General features: G+C 48.6%; 2 protein-coding genes and 1 pseudogene across 11 annotated transcripts in view; 1 reads left to right on the top strand and 2 right to left on the bottom strand.

Annotated features, from left to right (window-relative positions):
• The window catches only part of Cluap1 (clusterin associated protein 1), a 44504-nt gene extending 39559 nt beyond the window's left edge, over positions 1 to 4945 (top strand). For all 3 annotated transcript variants that reach the window (XM_052197942.1, XM_052197941.1, XM_052197943.1), the window contains exons 11-12: positions 1923 to 1978; positions 4556 to 4945. In XM_052197942.1, coding sequence (XP_052053902.1) covers positions 1923 to 1978; positions 4556 to 4705 — 206 coding nt within the window. In that variant the 3' untranslated portion in view covers positions 4706 to 4945. The remainder of the gene's footprint in view (positions 1 to 1922; positions 1979 to 4555) is intronic.
• LOC127695706 (uncharacterized) lies at positions 971 to 1101 on the bottom strand (annotated as a pseudogene).
• Positions 4946 to 6443: 1498 nt separating the features above from the next.
• Positions 6444 to 24531, bottom strand: part of Nlrc3 (NLR family CARD domain containing 3) — a 31292-nt gene continuing 13204 nt past the window's right edge. For 7 of the 8 annotated variants that reach the window (XM_052197933.1, XM_052197932.1, XM_052197934.1 and 4 more), the window contains 14 exons: positions 23126 to 23209; positions 21989 to 22072; positions 20333 to 20416; positions 20054 to 20137; positions 19415 to 19498; positions 18799 to 18882; positions 18315 to 18398; positions 17749 to 17832; positions 17318 to 17401; positions 14199 to 14282; positions 13508 to 13591; positions 12945 to 13028; positions 12479 to 12562; positions 6444 to 12218 (listed from right to left, as the gene is read on the bottom strand). In XM_052197933.1, coding sequence (XP_052053893.1) covers positions 12128 to 12218; positions 12479 to 12562; positions 12945 to 13028; positions 13508 to 13591; positions 14199 to 14282; positions 17318 to 17401; positions 17749 to 17832; positions 18315 to 18398; positions 18799 to 18882; positions 19415 to 19498; positions 20054 to 20137; positions 20333 to 20416; positions 21989 to 22072; positions 23126 to 23209 — 1183 coding nt within the window. In that variant the 3' untranslated portion in view covers positions 6444 to 12127. The other variant, XM_052197939.1, reaches the window with a different exon arrangement.

Raw genomic sequence — 24531 nt, forward strand, 5'->3', positions numbered from 1 at the left:
GCTGGTGAGTTACAAAGGGGGCAAGGCTTCACCCCTGCACCTATGCCGCATCATGGTAGACAAATGGCAAGGTGCTCTCCCGAGTTCTCGACCTCTGGACTGATCATGTACACTGCCCCCGATACCCCACACCCACTGCTGCCACCAGGGTCAGCTCTGCTATGCTATCCAGGCAAAGTGCAGGGCCGATTCTCCTCAGTGCTATAGTTGGTAGGGTCAGGGCTAGGTCTCCCAAGAGTATGACCCTGAAAGCAGCTTTTGTAGGGTGGGGTGTATCACTCTGTGCCTGTGCACCCCATGGCAGATGGGTGACAGGACCAGCTCTTCCACACTCATGCCCTCAGGGCTGGCTCACTCATGCCTGCTACCAGGTCCAGCTCCACTGTGCTGCCTGGGCAAGGTACAGCCCACCCCTCCCAAGTGCTGCCTCTGCTGAGAGGCAGGCCAGTTGTCCAGAGCACCACATCCAGTGAGAGGCAGGCTAGTTATGCTCAGGCCCTGGACATCTGCATGGCCTTTAGCAGCTGCCCTGACCAAGGTCATCCCCATGTTCTCTAGTGGTCATATGAGCCACGGACACCGACCCCTGCCACTGTGTAGCCATGGACTCAAACATGGCCCTCAGTGGCAACTCAGGTTAGGACCTCATCGTGGCCTCAGGTGTTGAGTCTGGCCACTCACAACAAGCTACCCTCTCCACCCTCGAATCTCCAGTTCCATCTCTTCATAATGCTCAAGCTGCTTTCTCTCCCATCTGACTAGCACAGACTTGTTCATTGTGGGGGCTGCCACCCACATGGCTGGTGGACCCCTGGGCAGCATCCTGCTTCCGTGCTGTGTGGCATGGTGGCAAGCAGCTGTCTATGGCCCACCAGTGTTATACACTGGAGGGCAGGTCTGTGGGAGGCCTTTCAGTCCACAGGTTTGCCTTCCTCCTTCCATGCCATACTATCTGGATTTGATTTGATTTTTATGAGTCCTAGACACACAAAAGCTTTGGCCATCAAGTTAGGATGCACAAAGGACTGACATCTGCTCTGCCCCTGACTGGTATAAGGATACCAACAACAACAGGGTGTCTCTTTGCCCATTGCCAGGATAACAGAGGATATGTTTTTCAAATACTCATGATTCTTTTCGTGGTTTTGTGGTGCTGGAAATTAAATCCATGACTTTAAGCATATAGATAAATGCTCCACCACTAATCTATACCCCTACCATTCATGTAAAATGTTTTATATATAATATTCAATTATGTGTGTACACACATGTACACACTTGGGCACATATCCAAAGGTAACTTTGGAGACTCAGTTTTCCCTTATATCATGTAAATTCTGGAGATTGAGCTCAAATAACTAGGCTGGTGGACAGCACCCTTACCTACTGAGCCATTTTGCCAGCCCGTGTTAATTGTATTGTTTTGTTTGTTGTGGTGGTGGTCGTGGTGCTGGCGGCATTCTCACTATGGAGCCCAAGCTAGCTTTGAGCTCCCAAGGACTCTCCTACTTCAGTCTCATGAGTGCTGAGATTGCAGGTGTGTGTTATCACACCCTGATTCATTAATTTTTACTGCCTTGGTCTCATCTTTCAATGTAGAAGTGCAAAGTCCAGCATGGTGGCTCACACCTATAGTCCTAGCACTCTAAAGGATGAGGCACAATCAAGAATTCAAGGCCAAGACACAAGAGTTCAAGGCCAGCCTCAACTCTATAGGGAATTTCTCTCTCAGAATAGAGGGAGGAGAGACACAGGGATGTGACTGCTATTTGTTGGCAGTTCTAATCAGCTGGGGCTCACCTGAGTTCATCTGTTAGTGTGTGTGTTGGTATTTCCCCAGGTTTCCAAGGACAGGAAGTCTTAAATGCCATTTCCTGCCATATTTCCCAAGGATCTCATCATTTTGTGGTTTGTTTTCTTAGGAAGGCCCAGCAAACGCATCGTGGGCACAATGCAAGGTGGAGACTCGGACGAAGATGTGAGTCCATCGCCTTCCCGACACTCCTGTGCCTCCTGGTCTGGGGCTGTGCTCATAGCTTAGCTCAGGTGCTGCCCGCAGTCAGGGAGCTGCCCATTCCAGCACACGTCTTGACTGCTGGAGTTTGGCCTGTGAAGGGCTGGCTCTCCCTTGCTTGTTAGGAGCTCGTTTCTTGCTTCACACAAATGTGCGCACCCTTTGCCCTTCTTTGCTTTGTCACCTTCTCACGGTTCTTTCCATTCTCACTTTCCAAAGATGCAAGCAGCACCAGCCCTCTTAGGTAAATGCAGGACTCCCAGCTCCAGGAAGCAGGTTGGTTTTCTTTGCTTGCCTCATGTGTTTGTTGCTGTGTGTTGGCCTGCTCAGGGCTGGCAGATCCTTTCCTCCAGGGTGACGCCTCCTCTCTTGGGCAGGAAGCCCTCAGTAGATCCCATCCACTCTTGCACAGTGATCTCTTATGTCACTCTACTAAGCAGGGCAAACACCAAGACCAAAGATGAGAAAGGTGTGTGTGGCCATCAGGCCCTGAATCCTAACCTAGAAATGAAGTGGTGATGCCAAAGGCCCTGCTCTAACACCAGCCCGTCTTCAGCGCCCTTCTGCAGTTTTGGAGCAGGAACACAGAAAAGATATTTTCCTAGACCAGGGCCTTGGAGACTCCTGGCAGGAGGCTGAGATCAGGATGCTGGTGCCTTGAACTTCACCAGATAGATAAAGAACTTAACCAAAAAAGGGAAATCTGGGTTCTCAAAATAGCAGGCTGGGTATGCATGGTCAGGCTCTTTGAGTCATTTCTGTTACAGTCCCTGGCCATGCTATTTGTCCCATGTAGCAAAGATACTGGAAAGACACCAATCCAAGGTCAGTTTGTAAGACACAGGCTTATGTCTGGGGTCTGGCACTAGTACCTTCACAAGAACCTTATGCTCTTGTATGACACTTGGCGTACTAAGTACCACAGTGTGGTACTTAGACTCACAGGAGCAGGCTAGTTCCTAGTCTTGCCTAGCAGGACACAGAAACACTTGTACCTTGAATTCTTAGGACAGTCTCTAGAGAGGTTAGGAAATCACTCAGCTATAGCTTTCATTTTAACAGCAAGGATGCACATGATAAGGTAGCTACATCCATTCCTGTCGACCCGTGGCTGAGATGGAGGATTTGGCCTAAAGAGCCGGTGCTTCCTGGAAATTGTGTCTGGCTTCTGTTTGATTTGCATGCATGCTTTTCAGAATTAGTGCGTCCTCAATGGCTCAGGTCTTCACGTTTGTTTATTCCATGGAGGCTGTGTTCACACAGCCCGTCACAGGGCTCCTATGTGTTTGTTCAGTATGAATCTATTGAGTCCTATCAGTGTCAGGTCTGAGTACAGCAGGGAACAAAAACAGTCCTTGCCTTTAGGACACATATGTTCTAGGAACAATCTAGCAGACATACTACAGTCATGGTTGTTAGGGAAGAAATAAAGTCAGTTCAGGAGGTAAGAAATGACAGAGACAAGGGATTTTCCCATGGTCAGGCAAGGCCTCTCTAATGAGAAATTGGAGCAAAGACCCAAGCAGGGGACAGGGTGAGCTATGCTGGGGTGGACAGAGCCCAGGCCCAGAGCTGGGCCAAGAGACAGGCAACAAGTGTAGCTGTGTAGACTGCAGGTGAGGGCGCTACAGCCTGAGGGCGTGAGGACGTGGCTGGTGAGACGGGGTGAGGCTCTGGGTGTTCCCAGTCAGACCATCTTGTTTTCTTGGGTGGTTGCACCAGTGTGATGAAGAGGACATGCAGACTGCTTCAGTTGTGGGGTAACAAGAGCCCGGGGCTTTAACTTCCTGAGACAGAGATGAGTTAAGGAGAGGGCTGAGAAGGTGGGTCAGGAATTTGGTTTTAGACATTCTCAGACGTGTGGCCTATTAGATATCCACAAGCGGTGTGGAGCAGCCAGTTGAAATTAAGGTTTGAATTTAAGAAACAGGACTGTGTCCCGATGGATTGGAGTCTGTTCGGTCTTCAGAACAGCGGATCAGGCTATGGGGTAGATTGCTGTGCTTAGGCAATGGAGGGGTAACACATGCGGACACTTGAGTACAGTAATTTATCCTTTTTATATGTAACTCAGTCTGACCTCAAATTTATAGTCATCCTCCTGCCTTAGCCTCTGGAATGCTGAAATTGTAGGCCTATATCACACTAGGTCTGGCCTTTCCAAGAATTTCTGCTTGAAAGGAAGCAGACAGAGCAGAGTAGGTGGAGGAGGTGGCTGTTCTCTAAAGAAGAGAATTCTAACAGTGTGACGACTCTGGACTGCAGGAACCATGCAGCATCTAGGTTCCTCAGCACACGCTAAGGGCATTCCCAAGACATCCATGGAAAGCCAAGCCCTGTTCAACAACCCTGGTAAAGAGTTAACTAGTTTTAGCCTCAGTCTAGTGGACTCATTCAGCTAGCAGCGTGCTGTGTTCCCACAACCTTCCACCATATGGGTACTGCTTGTCATTGCCTTTGCGAGGGTAAAGTGGGGTCTCTAAGGACAAGATATCAATGTGAGCTAGCACCTCAGTTATATTTGCCATCTTTTTGCTTCAGGAAGACTCAGAGGACAGTGAAATTGACATGGAAGATGATGAAGAAGATGATGACGATTTGGAAGATGAAAGCATTGCTCTCTCACCAGCTAAGCCCAGTCGAAGGGTCCGGAAACCGGAGCCCTTGGACGAGAGTGACAATGACTTCTGACCTTCCTGCCAAGGGACCCAGGCAGATTAAGAGCCTCAGATGTGTAGGTGAACAGGGCTCGGCAGGCTGGAAAGGTAACGTGTGTTTTGTTCCCTACACCATCTGGGCTTAACCATTATGAAACCCCAACAAAGATTTTCTTCTGTCTATCTCCTGACACTTGGGATCCCCAGACCTGTGTTCTAAGTAATTCAAATCTACAGGAAAATCCCTTGAGAAATACAGACTGATAGCATAGAAGTCCTGGCTGCTGTCATTATTCATCAGGACACAGAGAGGCTGCAGATTATGAATGTTTTGTTTTCTCTCAGAGGACCAGTGTTCTTCTGGGAGGCAGATTAACTTCAAATTACATGCCGCCATCACAGTTCCCCAGCCTGGCTCCTTCTACTGCTACCTACTCCTGCTAGCAAGCATCCGTGTGTGTGTGTGTCTGTGTGTGTGTGTGTGTGTGTGTATGAGTGTGTGTGTGTGTGTGTCTGTGTGTGTCTGTGTCTGTGTCTGTGTGATGTATGCACATGTTCTAATGTGAGCAGGTACACACGTTAGTGCTGTTAGGCATGTATGTATGAAGGCCAGAGGACAATCTCTGCTTGTTCCTCAGGAACTGTTCACCTTTTGGAGGGTGTAGGGATGCATCTTTTACTGAGGCCTGGGAGCTCATCAATTATCCTAGACTGACTAGACAATCAGCTCCACTCTTACCTCTGGCTTCCCAGGGATTACAAGTGCACACTAAAGGTTTGGGCACTGCACTCAGCCCCTCATGCTTGCTCGAGACTGTCAGCTGAATTGTATCCTCAGCCCAACTGGCAATTCTTATATTGTTTCGTTTTTGAGACAGGGCCTCCCTATGTAACAATGGCTAGTCTAGAACTCCTATGAGGCCAGGCTGGCCTTGAACTCACAGAGGCTCATCTGCCTCGACCTTGTTGGTACATGTCCGTGCCCATGCATGTAGAAGCCGGAGGAGGACGTCGGGTGTCTTCCCGATTGCTGTCTACCGTGGTCCTTGAAAGGCACTCCCTGAACTGCAGCGTGCCGTTTCCCACTGCGGCTGGCTGGCCAATAAGCTGCTGGTGCACAGTGCTGGGGTTACGGGTATGTGGAGCCATACCCTTATTTTTGCTGTTTGTTATTAGTTTGTTTTTGAGTCAGGGTCTCACTGTGTACCCCTGGTTGCTCTGCAGATCCGGCTGGCTTTGACCGCAGAGATGTGCGTCCCTCTGCCTGTAGACAGCTGCAGTGAAAGGCATGCAGGTTCCCACCTTTGTATGTAGGTTCTGGGACCCAAACTTAGGGTCTCACGCTTATGTAGAAAGTGGCCATATGCACTGAGTCATCTCCCTAGGCCCGTGCATACACCACACACAGAAGAAAAGGGTGGGGTTATTGTCATTTAGGTTATAACGTCAGATTTCAAAAGCTACTTACCTCTCCATAACATGTACAAAATGTAAACTGTTAGACGGCTTAGTGGGCAGGCGTTCAGCACAAGCAGAGTTGAGTCCACAGAGCTCACATGGTTCACAGAGGGAACTCGCTGACCAGCACAGGCACGCGGGCGCCCACACACCACTCCACAGGCACTCGGGCACCCACACACCACTCCACAGGCACGCGGGCACCCACACACCACTCCACAGGCACGCGGGCGCCCACACACCAGCACAGGCACACGGGCGCTCACACCACTCCACACAGAGACAGCAGGACTTAAAATGCACTCAGCACTGTATTCGTAGATAATGAGACTTTACTCAAAAGCATTGTTCTCAACTTGTACCTCTACATCTGAGCTAGCATTTGTCACTGTTGAACATGTTTGTTTGCTTTCTGAGGCAGCGTCTCACTGTGTAGCCCTGGCCGTCCTGGAACTCCCTATATAGACCAAGAGATCCTCCTGCCTCTGCATAAACTTTCCTGAAGAGCAGGTTGACTTAAACTTCCTGTCTCTGCCCTTCTCTGCCTGGGCACGCGGCCGCCACTGCCCAGGCACTCCTTTTGTTTATTTTGTTTGTTGTTGTTGTGTCTTTGTTGCTGTTGTTGTTGCCATCACAGAAAAAGTCACAGGGCTAGAGAGGTGGCCCAGTTAAAGGTGCTTGCTGCTTTTGCAGAAAACTGGAGTTCATAATTCAAGTTCCAGGGCGTATGATGCCCTTTTCTGATGCCTGCGGGCACATGTGAAACATGTGACATACATAAATGTAAAACAAACCCAGAAGGCTAACCGTGGAAATCATGAAGACTGTCCTCTTTACTTGAGACAAGAAGAAAACAAAATTTTCTCTTTTCCAATCTGTTTGGGGGAGGGGTGCAGCTGCCCATTACAGGCTTGATAGTTGGGAAGGCCTCAGAGGTCCACGCTGTGGTGTGAGCAGCAGGGCGGGGCTTTCCTCAGTTGCTGCCTCCTGAGACCGAGTCTCTGTTTTGTTTTTTGTTTTTTTGTTGTTGTTGTTGTTTTCAAGACAGGGTTTCTCTGTGTAGACCTGGCTGTCCTGGAACAGGACTGGCCTCGAACTTAGAAATCCGCCTGCCTCTGCCTCCCAAGTGCTGGGGTTAAAGGCGTGTGCCACCACGACCAGCGAGACCAAGTCTCCGGCTGGTTTGGAGCTCACTGTTCAGCAGGGACCCTGACCGTGTGTCAGCTGGGCCACCTTTCTGTGCTGTCAATGTGTGGGAGTGACAGAGGGACTGTAACATAGACAGTACAGTGCTGCTGTGTGACACAGTTGTGGCCACTCAGGAGGCCAGGAGGGTAAAGACCCAGGCTCACTAATTAATAAAAGGCGGTTTTGGAACCCAGGACATTGGTACATGGCGTCTGTGTGGCGGTGACCATGGAATCATTTTGCCATAGGTACATTTCCTGTGCAGATTTCTTTTCACTAAGTATTTGTTGAGCAGTTACAGTTTTCAGCTGTCATGCTAACAATAGTTCTGAGATGAATGAGTCTTAGCATCTACATGGAAGGTACATACAGAGTCAGGAGTACTAGAACCTTGGGAACCCAGAGTAAGAAGCAGCAAGCCTTCTCTGGAGGAGTCAGGAAGAGTGTGTGTGAAAGTCAGATTGGACTGGGTCTTCTGGGGGATTTTTATTGTCTCTCTGTCTCTGTTTTGTAGTACTGGGGATGGAACTTAGAGCCTTATGCTCTACCATGATCTGTGATCCAGCCCTAAACTGGCTAAGTAAGACTCCATCACATATGATCTGTATAAGATCGAGACAGCCAAAATCCCCACATAGACAGAGGAAATGATCTCTAGGCCCCTCTGTACTGAGGAGCTATTGGCAGTTAATAGCTACTTCAAGACAGAAAATCTTTTTTCCTTTTTCTTCTTTTTTAGGGTCTTCCCACAGGTATGTTTCCCATGCTCCAGTGGGTGACCCCTTCTGCATGTACATATGGACTTAGTGGATTATCAAACAAAAAAGACATGAAATTAGGACAGGAGTATGTTTGGGGGAGAGCAGAAAGGGGAGGCAGTGTATGTGATCATAGCTCATTGTAAACATGTATGAAAGGCTCAGAGAGCCCTTTAAGCCTGAAAAGGCAAAACATTGGAGCAGGAGAGATGTCTCGGAGGCTCAGAAAGCGTGCTGCTCTTCCAGAAGCTCAGCGCCCACCACATGTGACCCATGGCCACCTGTTAGCACCAGTTCAAGGCATCGGATACATTGGGTTTTTTTTTTTCTTTTTTTCTTTCAAGACAGGGTCTCTCTGTATAGCCCTGGCTGTCCTGGAACTCACTCTGTAGACTAGGCTGGCCTCGAACTCAGAAATCCTCCTGCCTCTGCCTTCCAGAGTGCTGGGATTACAGGCGTGCGCCACCACCTCCCGGCTATCTGATACATTCTCGTAGCTTCTTTGGGCAGCTGTACTCACAAGCACGTACCCTCACACAGACACACACATAGTAAAAAATACTTTTGTTTTTTAAGACCAGGTAGGACAGAACTACAGGAGCATAAAGGTGTCCAAAGACTGAAATGACAGGCACGTAGGCTGAGATGCTTGGTGTGCAATAGGGGAACAGCAAAATGAACTTCCTATATTTTGCTATGGAATTACTGATTTTGCTCAGTAATGGAAACCTCTAGAGATAAGTTAAAAAAGAACATCAGTCAGCCTGGCAGCAGCGGCTCAGGCCGTTAGTCCCAGTGCTAGGAAGCAGAGGCCACTCTGAGTTCAAGGCCAGCCTGGTCTACAGATGGCCTTCTAGGACAGGGCCTACACAGAAAACCTGCCTTGAGAAAGAAAAGAGAAAAGAAGGTCTTCGGGTTTTATTGCTGTGTAGAGACACCAAGGCAACTCTTATAAAGGCAAACTTTTTCCTGGGGCAGGCTTACCATTTCAGAGGTTCAGTCCCAGCAGGAAGCACAGCACTGTGCAGACCAGCATGGTGCTAGAGAAGGAGCTGAGAGCTCTACATCTTCATCTAAATACAGCCGAAGGAGACTGTTTTCAGGTAGCTAGGAGGAGGGTCTGACAGCCCACCCCCACGGTGACACACTTCCTCCAATAAGGCCACACCTACTCTAACAAGGCCACACCTCCTAATAGTGCCACTCCCTGGGTCAAGCATATTCAAACCCCCAAAATAAGAAAGCATGATAATGCATGCCTTTAACCCCAGCACTCTGAAAACATCTCTGTGAGCTCAAGGCTAGTTTGGTCTATACAGAAGCTCTGGGCCAGCCAAGGCTTAGTGTTATAGGAAGAGCTCAGATGATGGCCTTAAACTAGGTACACTCGTGGAAAGGGGTGCTGGGAGGATAAAAAGGCTTCGGGGAAGTCGTACTGAAAAGTGTTAAGAGACAGGCATCCAAGATGTGTAGTTGTAACTGAGACAGCCAGTCAGGAGGTACAAATAGCAAGTATCGGGGATACTTTGGACATATCCTAACACATGTATAGTGTGTATGTCTAGTAATGGCTGACAGATGTGCAGTCATGGGAGGCTCCAGATAAACCTATGAACAGAACACACTTATCTCTGAACTCTCCCAGAATTCTAGTAAAATCAGAAGGAGGGAGGGAGACAGGGAAGAATAAAGCAAAGGAGAGGTGGGGAGACAAAGGAGAGGGAAATTTTCATATGGCTAAACACACAAGGCTATCAGGAACCACAGCAGAGAGCAGAGTGAACGGTGGCTGCTGTTCAGTGCCGTGGAAAACAGGCAGAAGCGGGAAGGCTGGAGGAGCAAGGCAAGGCGAAGCACCCTCCTAACAGATTTTAACCGCCTGAGGGGGAAAGCAGCGGGACACACCTAATAGCAGAGGACAGCAACAGAAACTGCTCAAAATTAAATCAAAAAACGAAAAGGAAGAAAGCCAAACCACTGTTCCAGTTAGTAGTTTATCTCAGCTCCAGACCCACATCTTGGCTTCCTTGTGGTGAAGCAGCTAAACCTTGCTAGCCAGACACTGGGAAGCCTTGATCGTGGGCTCTGGACAGACATTCTGGAAAGGGGGTCTTCTAGGCCTGGTGAGGCTTGCTCTCGGCACCCTCTCCTTACTGTGTCTGGCCCTCACACCCACATACAAGCTTTCCCAGCAGGTGCTCGCTGACTGACTGCTGTCCTGACAGCTTCAGCAGAAACAAGGTAAGAAGGATGGAGCGGCTGCTGCTGGCGCAGCCAGGAGGGGCCCAGGACCACCTCCACTGACAACATCATAAAAGTGCCTAAAGAAAGAGCGTCCTCTACCCAGGAACAATACCCTTCAAAGCCAAGAGGAATACGCTTTCTGTTTCCAAGAAATGTTCTCTGAAGGTTGTATTTTTGCTGCAGCCTGGGAGACAATTAAGGATCTTGTATTTCATTGTTAGGTCTTTTTTCGCTGATTTAAAACAATCTCCAGGCTGCTGTACCATCTTTCTGCAGGCAGGCCCGCTTTGTAGACAGCCCTTGCATGTGGGCTTTGTGTAACCATACAGCTACAGTTAGGCTCAGGCAAACACTTTTGGCAAAACTACTCCATCAGTGATGTCCCTTGGTCACACATGTTCACTTGTCCCAACTTAGTCACTTGTTTTCCTTTGTTTTCTTGAGATGGGATTTCATGTAGCACAAACTGGTCTTGAATTCACTATGTATCCAAAGACAACCTTGAACTACTGATCCTCGTGTCTCCACCAAGTTCTGGGATTACAGGCTATTCTTGACGTTAATCTTTGTTGAGACTACATTTGTCGAGTTCCTTGATGTGTTGCCTCTTTGCCTACATACAGAACATCACCTCGCCTCTCGCTATCAACTGTCAACTGACATAACTTCTGAATACTTACATGTATTTTTGTTTTGAAACTCACTGTGTTGTTTAAACTGCCCTCAAATGAGTCTCCTTTCTTGTCCCGCAAGCACTAGAATTACAGTGTGTGCTACATGCTCAGCTCCTGAATACTCATTTTTTAAGACAGGGTCTCACTGTGTAGTTTTGGCTGTCCTGGAATTTACTACGTTGACCAGGCTGGCCTCAAACTCACAGATTCCTCAGCCTCTGCCTCCCAAGTGCTGGGAGTAAAGGTCTGCACCACCATACCTGTCCTTACCCTGTGGTCTTCATAAGCATTTATCTCAGAGCCTTAGTTGAGAGCTGTGAAGTTTATGTGGGTTTTCCTGTTTCAGTCACACAATGGAAGGAAGCCCCCAGGAAGCACAGCATATTTGTCTCCATGGGGAAACCATAGCCACTGTAGAGTTCTTGAAAGCTTAAATTCAGGATAATGGCATCACGGTACCAACACTTAATTCACAATGGATAACCAGTGTGCTGGACTGCAACTATGGCAAGGCATGGTAGATGTCTGAGAGGTCTTAAAGAGAGTGTGGGGCCTTGGAGACTGAACTCTCACTCCAGAGTCTTAGCGTTAACCGTTCATTTATCTTCCCAGATTTCTCATATCTTCTCCATATGTATCTAACGGTCACATCCCGAAACTTTCTAATTCTCTTGAGAAAAGAAAAAATGGACCCATTGTCACCTTTGGCAAGCGAATGTGCTTAGTGGGCTTGAAGACTGCAGAGACTGGCATGCGAGCTGTGTGCAGAGCAGGAACACTGTTGTTACTTTGTTTTCTTTTGTTCTTTTAAGTTGGGTCATGTGAAGACCCTGGGGATGTGTAAGCCAGGACCAGCTCCGACTTTGAGGAGCTTTGGGACTTTACTCCGAGTGCCCCTTGGTAGCAGACACTTCCCTTCTCCATCCCATAACAGCGGCCATCTTTCCTCTGACTGACCCTAGGCAGGAAAGGTGCCTGTGAGCTCTGTTGGAGTGCCCTCCCTTCCTCTGTTGAGGAGACCAGCTTGAGAGCTGGCCCAGCAGCATTTCCGGTTCCACGAAGGTTTGCAGAGACCAGAGGTCCTCTGGTGAGAAGTTTCTAGTTGAATCTCTGCATGGTCCTCCAGGAACTCGCTTACATGTCCACCGTGCATGCGGGAGCATTTGTCTTGACAGTCTCTGAGATCATCCTGGCAGCAGATTCCCCAATGGGATTTCCCTGGAGACTAGGACAGAAGAGTTAGGGCAGACCTCAGCATCCACAGCGTCTGTAGTAGAGTGGTTGTCACTATAATGAATTCAGGACCCTACTGAATTTGCCCTTCTGGGATCCCTCCTGCACACCACTCTGGCATGTTCCTAGTCTCCCCACGGAGTTGTCAGAATGTCTTCAGATCACCTCACTCCCAGAACTGGATTAAAGGCAGAACCTGGTCTGGGGGCAGTTTTGAGTCACTGGAAAAGATGGCTACCACTGAGTACTCACTTAATATGATGCAGACCACGGTTCTCAGACAGTGCGGTGGCGACATATATGACCCCATCCATCCCCAGTGAGTTCTCCTGGAGACTAGACAGAGAGGAAATGGAGAACCATGGTAAGTCTCCAGGACAGAAGAGACGTAAGGAGGCAACACTGCCTTTTTGAGACAAGAATGGCAGAGCGGTTCTGAGCTTGCTGGTCCACAGGCACCATAGCAACTGCTAGATTGACATTTGACCTCTAAACTGTAGCCAGGTACTCTACCCAAGACTGTAACTTTGTATTTTAAGTAAATTATTTAAGGAAAATGAACACAGCTACCTTTGGTGGACGTGGTCAGTAATGGTCAGAGCACCGCAGTCAGTTAGCATGTAGAAGGAAGCAACTACAGGAAATTGTGTGCTTCCCTGGAAAGCACTGGCAGAAGCGGCTGCTTTGGCTTGCATGTGGGTCACACAAGATCACTTACTTGAGTCTTCGGAGGCTGGAGTTTAGCTTCAGAGCATTTGCCAAGGCCTTGGCTCCAACTACCCCAATGTCGTTTCCTCGTAAGCTGTCAGGGCAAGTGAGAAGCCTGAGCTGCAGAGACAGGCTGTGGGGTGACACTGATGTCCCTCCAGATGGGAATGCGCTTATCTGGACATTACCAATCTCGGGAATTGGGAGTGGCTTCTTCCTAAGCACTTAATGGAAACCTGTCCTTTTTTCTACTCCAGAGAAGGAGAACGTAGGCTGAGATAGGAGCAGTAACTCTCCATGCAGAGGTGCACAGTGCACTGTGGTTACAGGACCCTGGAGAGCAGAAGTGACGTGGGCATACGGGGAGCCCCACCCACACCAGGAGTTGACTGCTGATTCCTGGGTGTGAGGTTGTGGGGATACCACTAAATAGATAATATTTATTCCTTTTGAATCTGTAGCTTCAGGTTTTGGTTTTTTGGTTTGTTTGGGGGTTTTTTTTGTTTTTTTTTTTTTTTGTTTGTTTGTTTGTTTTTTCAGCAAATATCTGTCAACATCGCCAGGAATACTCACTCAAGAATCTCCAATTTTCTGTTCACAGCCAAGGCCTCCCCAAGTGCCTGGGCCCCTTGGCTACCAATAGAGGCCACCTGTAGGCTATATAAGATAATGCAAATCAGTGTGGGTAATCGTGCCTCTCTCCCTGCCCTGCACCAGGCCTCCCTCCATACTCTGTTGAGAAATTGCACTAAGGATTGTTTTCCTGTGATTCTTCCAAGAACACTGCATCTCCCACATCCGAGAACAAGGCCTAGATGTGGATAGGAGGTGAAGTAGTCTTCTGGAAGGGCTTGGGGCGAATGCTGTCTGTACCTGCAATCCTTCCTACATGTTTGATTACCCAATCACTAGTATTAGAAAAGCCAAACAGCTTTCCCAGACTAATAAAGACGGCTGTGGCATGAGAGGGTGACGTACTTGGTGAAGGGGTGATGGACTTGGTGAAGGGGTGATGGACTTGGTGAAGGGGTGATGGACTTGGTGAAGGGGTGATGGACTTGGTGAAGGGGTGATGGACTTGGTGAAGGGGTGATGGACTTGGTGAAGGGGTGATGGACTTGGTGAAGGAGTGATGGACTTGGTGAAGGGGTGACGTACTTGGTGAAGGGGTGATGGACTTGGTGAAGGGGTGACGGACTTGGTGAAGGGGTGACGGACTTGGTGAAGGGGTGACGGACTTGGCTCCCACACCCACAGAACTTACTAGAGAGCAATGAGGGTTGTGTTCACTTTCAGTGCGCCAGCCACTGAGGAAGCTCCTTCATCTCCTATGGCATTCTCCTGTAAGCTGAACACAGTGTAACCCATTGGGACAAACAGCACAAGCCAACTCTCTGGGCAAGACCAATGGGGTAGGGTCCTTTTACACACACCAGACCTACATCAAGTCACCTTAGATAATTGTCCCTGTTGAGCAACCATTGTGCCTGTGGCCTCATAATTAATACACAGAGAAACCTAGGAAGTCTCTGTGTATCTGAACAAACTGTCCAAGGCAGACAAGAAAAGAGACATAGAAATTGCTATCAACAAGGTTTGAGACTAAAAGTATGCTTTTCAAAACATTAACCTATAGTCCTCTCTGTACCACTCTTCTGCAGGGTGCAGGTGATAGAGTTTTTCTGTGTAGCCCTGGCTGTTCTCAAAAGCAGAGATCTTCCTCTGCGCCCCCCTAATGCTGGGATTAAAGGTGTGCACCAGCACCACCTGCTCTGTGCCATTCTTGCTGGCTGGGCTCTATGCATCTTTTCTTCTACTTCCAGTTGGAAGAAAAAAGCAAATTCTGGGACAGTCAATGGGTTCGGGACAAACGGGCATTGTGATGTGTCAGGAAGCAGTTTGTGTTCATCAGCAAGCCTCTGGGCATGTCCCAGGCACTGGGGGTCCGAAGCAGCAAGCACCTTCTGCCCTGCACCAGCTAGTTTTCGTCAAGATAGAATCCTCTGAGACAAGTGAACAGGAATTGAGAAAATGCCTCCTCAGGAATAGCCTGTGGGCCGACTTATGTGCTACTTATGGAAGTGGGATGGCCCATCGAATTGTGGGTGGTGCTAGGTACCTAGGTAGGTAGCCCTGGGTAGGCACATAAGAAAAGAAACTGAGCAAGCCAGTGAGCAGCGCTCCTCAGTGGCCTCCACACCCTTCCTATCCCTAAGTTCCTATCCTAGTTTCCCTCAGAGATGGGCTGACTTACAAGCGGTAAGGTGAGATTAAATCCTTTCCTTTCTAAGTTGGTGATGGTCATACATGTTATTACAGCAATAGACAACTTATTAATGCTCTCTCAGAACTCAGCTAGGAAGGCACTATTAAATAAGCAAACTGATAGGCCAGGTCTAAACTACAGGGAAGACCAGCAAAGTCCCTACCCCAGTATGGTACCCAGAAGAAATAAACTAAGCCAAACCAGGGACTGAGAGACAAAGAAAGCTGGAACATCTAAAGAAACCTGGGAGACAGCTGAGTTCATGGAGTGAGGAAGACAGAGGCTTGGAAGTACGAGGAGGCCTTTGGGAACCTTGGAGTCCAGGCTGCAGGGTTACACTTCACTCTACAGGTACAGTCACTTTATAAGATGGATGGATGTTTTGGAAAGATCTCTGGCCAGCAGCTTGAGGGGGATGGCCTAGCTGTGGATGGATGCCACGCAGTGTGGCCAGTGAGTGCTAGTGTGGCCTGGATGGTGGCAGTGGACAGAAGCAGCAGGAGAGGTGGTAGAGAGGTCAGCAGGACTCACAGATGTGCTGGGAATGGTGGGAGGCCAGCTGGGGCCCCAAGCTTGCACAATGATTGGTGCCAGGGGTCAGAGGGAGAACTAAGAAGCAGGCCTGTGTGCAAGTGGATGCAGCAACTTGCAACACCTGAGACACTGAGGGTTCGAGGCAACATGGGTGTGGATTGCTGTGCTGGAGTTCAGGAGACACAGCTGTGTTAGTTTCGGAGTTGCTTTTCTATTGCTTTGATAACACACCATGAACAAGGCAACTTAGAGAAGAGTTTGTTGGAGGATGAGAATCTAGGACCATCATCATCATAGTGGAGAACGTGGCAGCAGGCAGCTGACAGACATGGTGCTGGAACCGTAGCTAATAAGGCAGGGAGAGCTAACTGGGAATTACTTGTGTTTTTGAAACCTGACAGTCTATGCCCAGTGTCTCACTTCCTCCAACATGGCCACACCTCATCGTAACCACACAGTTCCACCACCTGGCCACCAACTCCAAACATATGAGCCCATGGGGCGCTGCTCTCATTCAAACCACCCAGGTAGTGATGTGGGAGGTCGTCAGGAGTTGAGCAGTTGGAACCCTAAGGAGCCCCAGGGTCTAGCAGTAAAACAGTAGGAAAGAGTGAGAAGTACCAGCTAGAGAAGATGTGTGAAAGATGGAGAGAAACCACAAGGTGATGCAAAAGCCGTGGGCTCAGTGAGTTAGGCTTGCCTGTAGGCAGAAGGCCCTGAGTTACGATGCCCACAGCCCACAGAGAGCTGGATGCAGTAGCACATGTCTGTAACCCCAGCTCTCCTACAGGGGGATTAGAAGCAAAATGAGAAACCCCAGAAGTTTACAGCCAGATTGCCTGGCATATACAGCATGGGGAAAAAAGCCTGTCTCAAACAGGTGTGGTCAGGGCCAACACCTGAGGCTGTCACTAACCTCCACACGCACACTCTGACACTCTGGTATGTGTGGTATGCCCACACACACACACAATACACACACAGATATATACATATACATACATACATATATACACACACTGTGAGGACTAGGGAGATGGCTCAGCAAGTAGAGGCGCTTGCCGTCAACTCTGATGACCTGAGTTTCAGTCTTGGAACTTGGAACTAACTCATAGAGTAGGAGAGAACTAGCTCCTGAAAGTTGTCCTCTGACCTCCACACATATGTCAGGGCAAGTGAATATAAGTGCATGCACACACACGCGTGACAGACACACATACACACACACACACACACACACTTTTCACTTATTTTGTGAAGCAGAGTTTCTCTTGTAGCCCCTGATGTCCTGGTCACTCTGTAGACCAGGCTGGCCTCAAATTCACAGATCCATTTGCCTCTGCCTCCCAAGTGCTGGAATTAAAGGTGAGTTACCACATTCATTCATTCATTCATTCTCTCTCTCTCTCTCTCTCTCTCTCTCTCTCTCTCTCTCTCTCTCTCTCCCCTCCTCTCTCTCTCTCTCTCTCTCTCTCTCTCTCTCTCTTTCTCTCTCTCTCTCTCTCTCTCCCTTTCCTCTCCTCTCTCTCATCAGACCAGCGCTGTGCCTGGACACTGCCCCTTGTCCCCACGGCCACACTTACTCTAAGGTTGTCAGGGTCCTGTTCAGCTGGAGTGCTTGTCCCAGAGCCCTGGCTGCTCCAGCCTGGATGAAGTTCCACTGCAGGCTGGAGAGAAACAGGCCCATGACCACGTGGCCCACGAATAGACACTGTGGGCTCTGAGGGAGCCGGGAGGGTCTGGTCGGTGGGCGAGTCTATGCAGGGTACGGCAGGGGGATGCCTGAAGTTCCCTTCAGGCCAGAGAGTCAGTGTTTTACCAAGTGTAGCCATGGGGACAAGCTCGGATATTCTCCATGAAACATATCACCATGAGTCACACACTTGCCTCATAATCTAGGTCTGTGTGAGGATAACCTAGGATGGGGATACCTGTCCCAAATCCAAGTTCCACCTCCCACACTTGGCTTGTGAGCCCTGCAACTGAGAATGGGGACTGGGGAGGGTAGACTTACTGAAGGTGTGTGAGGGAGTGGTTTTCTCCCACGGCTACTGCAATGGCCTGGGCACCTTGGTCATGGAGGAGATTGGCTGTCAGGCTGGCAAAAGGGAACAGCAGCTAGTGAGGCGCTACCATGAACCACCCCATCCTGGACACTAGGGGATCCTGTTCCCCATCTTCCCCAAAAAACACATTGTCAGCACTGATACTGAGTCTGTGTGGCTCATGCTTATGGGGACCTCTTGTGTGCCAAGAATACTCAATGTGGTTACAGGTTATGCCACCAGGACACAGAACCAAGAACAGGACTTACTGCCTATGGGCATGGTCCTGTGCCAACTCTTTAGGGTTCTCTCCCATGTACTTATCCATCTCCAGGGATAAGGCTGGAGAGTTCTTATATCAGGGCTGCCAGTAGATACCAGGTCTCCTTGCTGACCCTTCCCAAATCAAGCCCTTGTCCAACCTTGTGAGCTGTGGCAATGCCAAGGCTCTAACCCACCATAATGGTGAGCTGAGCAGGGGAAGAAGCACATCTCCCTCTGACCTCCATCCCTCCAGACTCTCTCTACCACGTACTCCAAGTGCTTCAGAGTGTTGTTGGTGCCGAGAGCTTGTGCTAGGGCCTGGGCTCCCTCTGGGCTGATGGAATTTTCTCGTAGGCTGAGGAGACAGAAGACTGAGCACTCAGTCGTGTAAGTGAGGCTTCTGACAGAGCAAGTCCAAGTGGTTAGGCTTTTCAAACCCCAGGACACCACAGGCAGGCCCTTGGTCTCCTGGGACGAAATGTGAAGGAACCTGTTCCGCCAGCCAGGGTTCTAATCTGGACTAACAACAGTGTAGAGCACACGGGGAGAAAAGGACAGGATCTGAGTTAGGAAGAACAAATGGCACCTGAAGGATTACGGGAGCGGCCCACTGGTGCCACAGCTGACAACGTAGGAAAAGGGATGGTGCCACGTTCTAGAACCAGCTACAGATTTTTCCAAGCCCCAGAGGCCTTATATTCGCACCGGTCAAAGGGAAAGCATCCTGGCTGCGGGGGTTGGGGCTCAGCGCTTACTTGAGACTGGAGAGAGTCCGGTTACCGCAGAGGGCTTGCATCAGCACCGCCACTCCCGTGTTACTGATGGAACTGCTCTGTAGGCTGCAGACACAGGACAAGGTGCTGTTGATGCGGCAGTCCTGGGACCTGGAGGGAGCTGTCTGACCCAGCCTGGAGCCATGCCCACGGGGGGGGGGGGGGGGCATCGTCCAGCAGGGAGCTGGGGACCTAAGACCACCTCCCCTCATCCCCCTTTCCTCTCCCATCACACTTTCTTGCTCCTCCTCAGGGAGGTAAGCCCTGAGGTTTAATGTGCCTTGACATGGGGCTGCAAATATGGTAGCTCCACTCCAGAGCAAACGAAGGAGCAAAACCATCCTACCGTGGCAGCAGAACACAGCCAGCCCCGCCCCACCTTCTAAAGCTCTTCCTCTGCCACTGGTGCTCACTTAGGACAAGGCATATAGACCTTGTCATTCTAAAGACTGCAGAGAAATGGAGCTGTAGGCAGAATAGAAAGAACAGCAGGTGGACGGAGGGGCAGGAACAGCAGTCATAGGGCCAGGGTTGGTAGGGCTCTCTCATGGAAATGGGCTCAGGCAAGGGTGATTATCAACCCCCCACGTAGACTCACTCCAAGTTCTCCAGGCACTGGTTCACCTTCAGGGCCTCAGCCAGGGCCATGGCACCTCTGTTACCAATGGTATTACTGGAAAACCTGCAAGAGACATACGATGGCAGACTGTGCCTAGGTGTCAGAGCTCAGGAGACATCACTTCTGTCTCAAGGGTGTCCAGTGCAGTTGGCCCTCAGTTGTCCTCATCTGTAGTCACTGCAGATGATCAGGTGACCCCTATCATAACTCTTTGGAAAGAACCAAGGGCTAGCCTTTAGTTATATCTGGGACTTTATGTGAAGATGGCCAAGAGATGTTTCCTTCTGAGGGCAGGGAAGCAGTAATGAAAGCATGCCTGTGAGGTCTGAGGCACCCAGTGCCCCGAGCCTGGGCTTTAGTCCTCCTCGTCCAGTGCTCTGTGCCGCTACCTGCCTTCCCCAGTCGCCAGTTTCTCTAAACCCTTCATATATCCCTCTTTCTACACATTTAGTCATCAGTCTATCCGTTCATACATCCACCTCCCTACCCATCCATCTATTCCATCACTCATCTTCCATCCATCCATCCATCCACCACCTCCACCACCCCCGCCCACAAGTATGTAGGGAGGGCTGGCCTTCTGCTTGACACCAAGAATATCGATTTGGCCTTTCTCACATGAGTTCTTTCAGGCTCCTGTTCTGCTTCAGGGCATCTGCCATCTGCTGGGCTCCTCTGGGCCCTATTAGGTTCTTCTGTAGCCTGTGAGAGATGAGACGGGTCTGTCAGCAAAGCCAGCCTAGTCACACCTATTCTCTGCAAAAGCAAGTAACATCATGCTTTTTGGGGACTGTACAAATAGGTCAGAAAGCCTCCGGATTGTCTCCTGTTCTCTCTGTCAGGAGCAAGGCAGAGGCCAGCGGAAGCGAGAGGGCAGTGGGAGTTATGTCCACTCACTGTAGCATGGAGATGGTCTGGTTGGAGACCAGGGCCTCAGCCACGCACATGACACCATCATCCTTGATCACGTTGCTTTGGAGGCTACAGAGGCAAGGAGGAGTGTGTTACCAGTAGAACAAGAGATGCCCAGCAGTGGCCTGGCCTCATACTGCAGTGGGGATACCCGCCTTAGAGGCCGTACCCAAGACAGGAAGCAACTGGCTTCTGTGGAAAGATTTATGACGTGACCTTCTCAAGGTCCATTACCCAGGAAAGACCATTAGCCTTCCTGTATGGAGTCTCTAAGCAGCTGCCTGCCAACTAGAAACAAAATGTGCATGCTATCTACTGGTATAATAAAATGAGGTCAGGGTAGTCCCCATTAAAATCGAGAGTCACAGTACTCAAATAACAGTGAAGACGTGGGAAAACTGGAAGCCTCGCACTACTGATGAGAATGTCAAAGGGCCCAGCCTCTGTGGAATAGTCTGGAAGTTCTTAACTTAGTCTCACATGTGCTCTAGCAATTCCATTTCTAGGTATATTCCCCAAAGGATTAAAGACAAGCACTTGAATACTCCTACACAAATCTCGCGGGCAGCATTATTCACCATAGCCAAAAGATAGACGCTGAATAGAAGTGTGAAAAAGATACACTGAATATTTGTCTGTGCATGACTGGATGAGCGGACAGTGGCCTGCCCATACAGTGGAATACTATTCAGCTATAAAGTGCAAGAAAATATCAATATGCTACAATGTTGATGAAATTGAAAACATTATGCTAGTTGAGGAAGACAGACACAAAACTTGTATAATTCCATTTATATGAAATGTCCAGAATCAATACATCAGTAGAAAACTTGCTAAGGGCTGGGAGAAAAGGAGAAAGAAAGCAAATATTAACAGTCAAAAACATTTTGAAAAAAAGAAAAAGAAAAAACATTTTGAAACTAGATAGAGGTAGTGCTTGCAAAACAGTTTGAATGTACAACATGCCAATGAATGATATACTTCAAAATGATAAAATTGCATAGAATTAAATTTCAATAAAACATTAAAACAACTTTGCCAGGCAGTGGTGGCACACACCTTTAATCCCAGCACTTGAGAGGCAGAGACAAGTGGTTCTCTAAGTTTGAGGCCAGCCTGGTCTACAGAGTGAGTTCCAGGACAGCCAGGGCTACACAGAGAAACCCTGTCTTAAAAAACCAAACCAAACAAAAACCTCTCCTGGTTTTTGTGGTGGTGCACACCTTTAAGTCCATTACTTAGGAGGCAGAGGCAGGAGGAACTGTTGCCTGGGCTATATAGCAAGCTCCCGGCTGGCCAAGACTACCCAGCCAGACTCCATTTTAGAACAATAACAACAAAAATTTCCTTTGAATAAGTAGAAAAAAACATAACACTAATATACCCTCAACTAGGCAGACACTTCCACAGGCTCCTAAAGAGACATAGCAACCTATACCCAGTGTCATCTTCTGAAGGCAGGCTTTTCATTGTCCTGAGAAACCTTAGGGACTTGCAGCAGCACACAGATTGGGAGAGTCTGGAACCTGAAGCCGATATCCCAAAGCCTCCATTTTTAATCCTCCCCACTTTACAGTCTCTCCTGTAGCCAGGGTTTTGGTTTCTGGGCCCTTTCCTGCCGCCAGGAGCGGAGCCACATACCTTAGAGAAGTTAGAGTTCGGTTTATCTTCAGAGCATCTGCCAGAGCCTTAGCCCCCTGCGGTCCAATGCTGTTACTCCGAAGGCTAGCAGAAAAGAGTGGGGGAAGACTACTAAGGTGGGAAGAGGGTAAAGTGGCACCAACATCTACAATCATAAAAGGAATGAATTGGGATTAAGGATTTCACATTTGATGAAACCATGGCAGAGATGATGTATATGGTGTGCGTGTGTAAATGTGTGTGTGTGTGTGTGTGTGTGCTGTGTACTGTGTGAAAACATCGCCTATCAATAAAATGCCATTGGCCTATTAACTAGGCAGAAGTAGGAGGTGGGGAGGTTCTGGCAGAGAGAGAGAGGAATTCTGGGATAGAGTCACCCAGAATGCTGATGGAGACCGTTGTAAGCACCTGAGGAGAGGCAACTAGCTATGTGACAGGAGTTAGAATAGAATAAACAGGTTAATTAAGTTGTGAGCTAGTCAGACAATGAGCCCAAGCTTTTGACCTAGGTAATTATTCCTAAGTAGTAAGTCTCAGAGTTGTTATTTCAGGAACTTGGGCATGGGAATAAAGGCCCATGGCTAATATATATACACATATATATGTGTGTGTGATCATATATATAGGTCAATGGCTTTTTTATTGACAAGTGATGCTTCCATAGAGTACACAGACATTCTCTCTATAATATATATCATATACATATATACATACATACACACACACCACACACACATATATGATCTCTGCCATGATTCCATCAAGTGTGTGTGTGTGTGTATGTGTGTGTGTGTGTGTGTGTGTGTGTGTGTGTGTGTGTGTGTGTGTGTGATGCAAAGGAGTTCCCCAGAGTGGCCCCGCATGATGAGGGAAGGGAACAGGATGTGATGGTCTAGTAAAGTAGGTGTGGGGATGACAAAGACCAAGTGTTTTGTGAAATGAACTTCAAGGACAATCAGTGACGTTGCTTTCTCAGCTGTCCAGGAAGGACATGTGGTCTGCAAGAGCTCAGCCACTGGCTGCTCTAAATGGGCTGAGTCTGGAAGTGGGAGACAGGATGGAGAAAATCAAGATATGTCAAAGACGGGAGACAGCTTAAACTTCTCTTCTTCCAGGGGCCCGAAGTGTCCTACTTACTCCAGTGTGGTGAGGCTTCTGTTAACCAGGAGGGATCTTGCCAAAGTTTTGGCTCCTTTGTTACCAATCTGATTCTCAGCCAGGCTGCCAGAGAAAAGGGAGAATGCTTATTTCAAGTTTGCGACTCATTGCCTTCTCTTTGATATTAGGCTCATGATTAACCCTTGCTTCCCCAACATCATGCACATGGATATGAGCAGAGACAAGGTGACTGCGGAGCAGAAAGTCAGAAATAGGAAGACCCCTGAGCCTGAGAAGATGGAGTCACAGTGGGCCAGATGGCCTTCACCCTGACAAGGGGTCCAAGGAAACTCATCTAGCACCTTTGACAACATCTACTTTACAAATGTGCAGCCAAGAGTTTGGAGGATAGAAGTCTTGCATTTGGGGCCAGGGCTATACAGGTTCAAGAGAAACCCTGTCTCTTGAAAAAACAATAAATAAATAAATAAATAAATAAATAAATAAATAAAATAAACCTGAGCAAGGTGTAGTGGTGCATAACTTTAATCCCAACACATGGGAAGGAGAGGCAGGCCTGTCTCTGTGGGTCAGAGACTAGCCTGATTTGCATGTGAGTTCAAGGCCAGCGAGTACTGCATAGTGATACCAAAAATAAACAAACAAATAAACAAATTTGAATACTAGCCAGGTATAGTGGTACACCTGTTGTTCTAGAACTTGGAAGATTGGGGATCCTGAGTGCAAGGCCAGCCTGGACTACAGAAGACCTTGTTTCCCTGCCCTCTAGCGTCAAAATGTTTAACGCCCTGCCCACTTTTGTTGGCCAGGACTTATATCATGTATAAATAATATCTCATAAGCAGCCTTTTGTGTTTTTCTGCAGTGGCGTGGACATTGTAAACTAGTGTCACTGAGGACCAGAGGGAAAGCATGCGCATAGGAAAGATGGCTGTCTTCAGAATCATTTTGGAACCTCGTTTTAAGCAGCACTGATGTTGGATATCTTGTTGTGTGCTGAGGCATCTCTCTCCCAGAGCACCTACCTTCTCATCCTTCACTAGCACGGCACAGCCTGCCCCACCTCACTCCCTAAGCCTCCTCGCTAAAATTACTCCACAGTTCTCCAGAGCCTTCCTACCATCTCCACACTGATCTGTCCATGAGCCCAAGCGTTTTTATGTCTGAAAGTGTAGATATTTCGTAAGCATTTAAGTCAGCATATAGACTTTTCTCTACTTACAACATAAGCAACGTGGTTTTATTTTATTTGATATAGGACCTCATTGTGTATAGTCCAGTCAATCCTCCTGTCTCAGCCTCAAGAGTACTGGGATCATAGGCATGTACATTGCACCTAGCTAAAGACTTTAAATTTAAATTTTTGAAAACAGACTGAGGATTAAGTAAGTGAAGTGCTTGCCTAGCATGCGTGACACCTGGGC

Source organism: Apodemus sylvaticus, chromosome 10 (assembly GCF_947179515.1).
Source record: "Apodemus sylvaticus chromosome 10, mApoSyl1.1, whole genome shotgun sequence".
NCBI classification, from domain to species: domain Eukaryota; kingdom Metazoa; phylum Chordata; class Mammalia; order Rodentia; family Muridae; genus Apodemus; species Apodemus sylvaticus.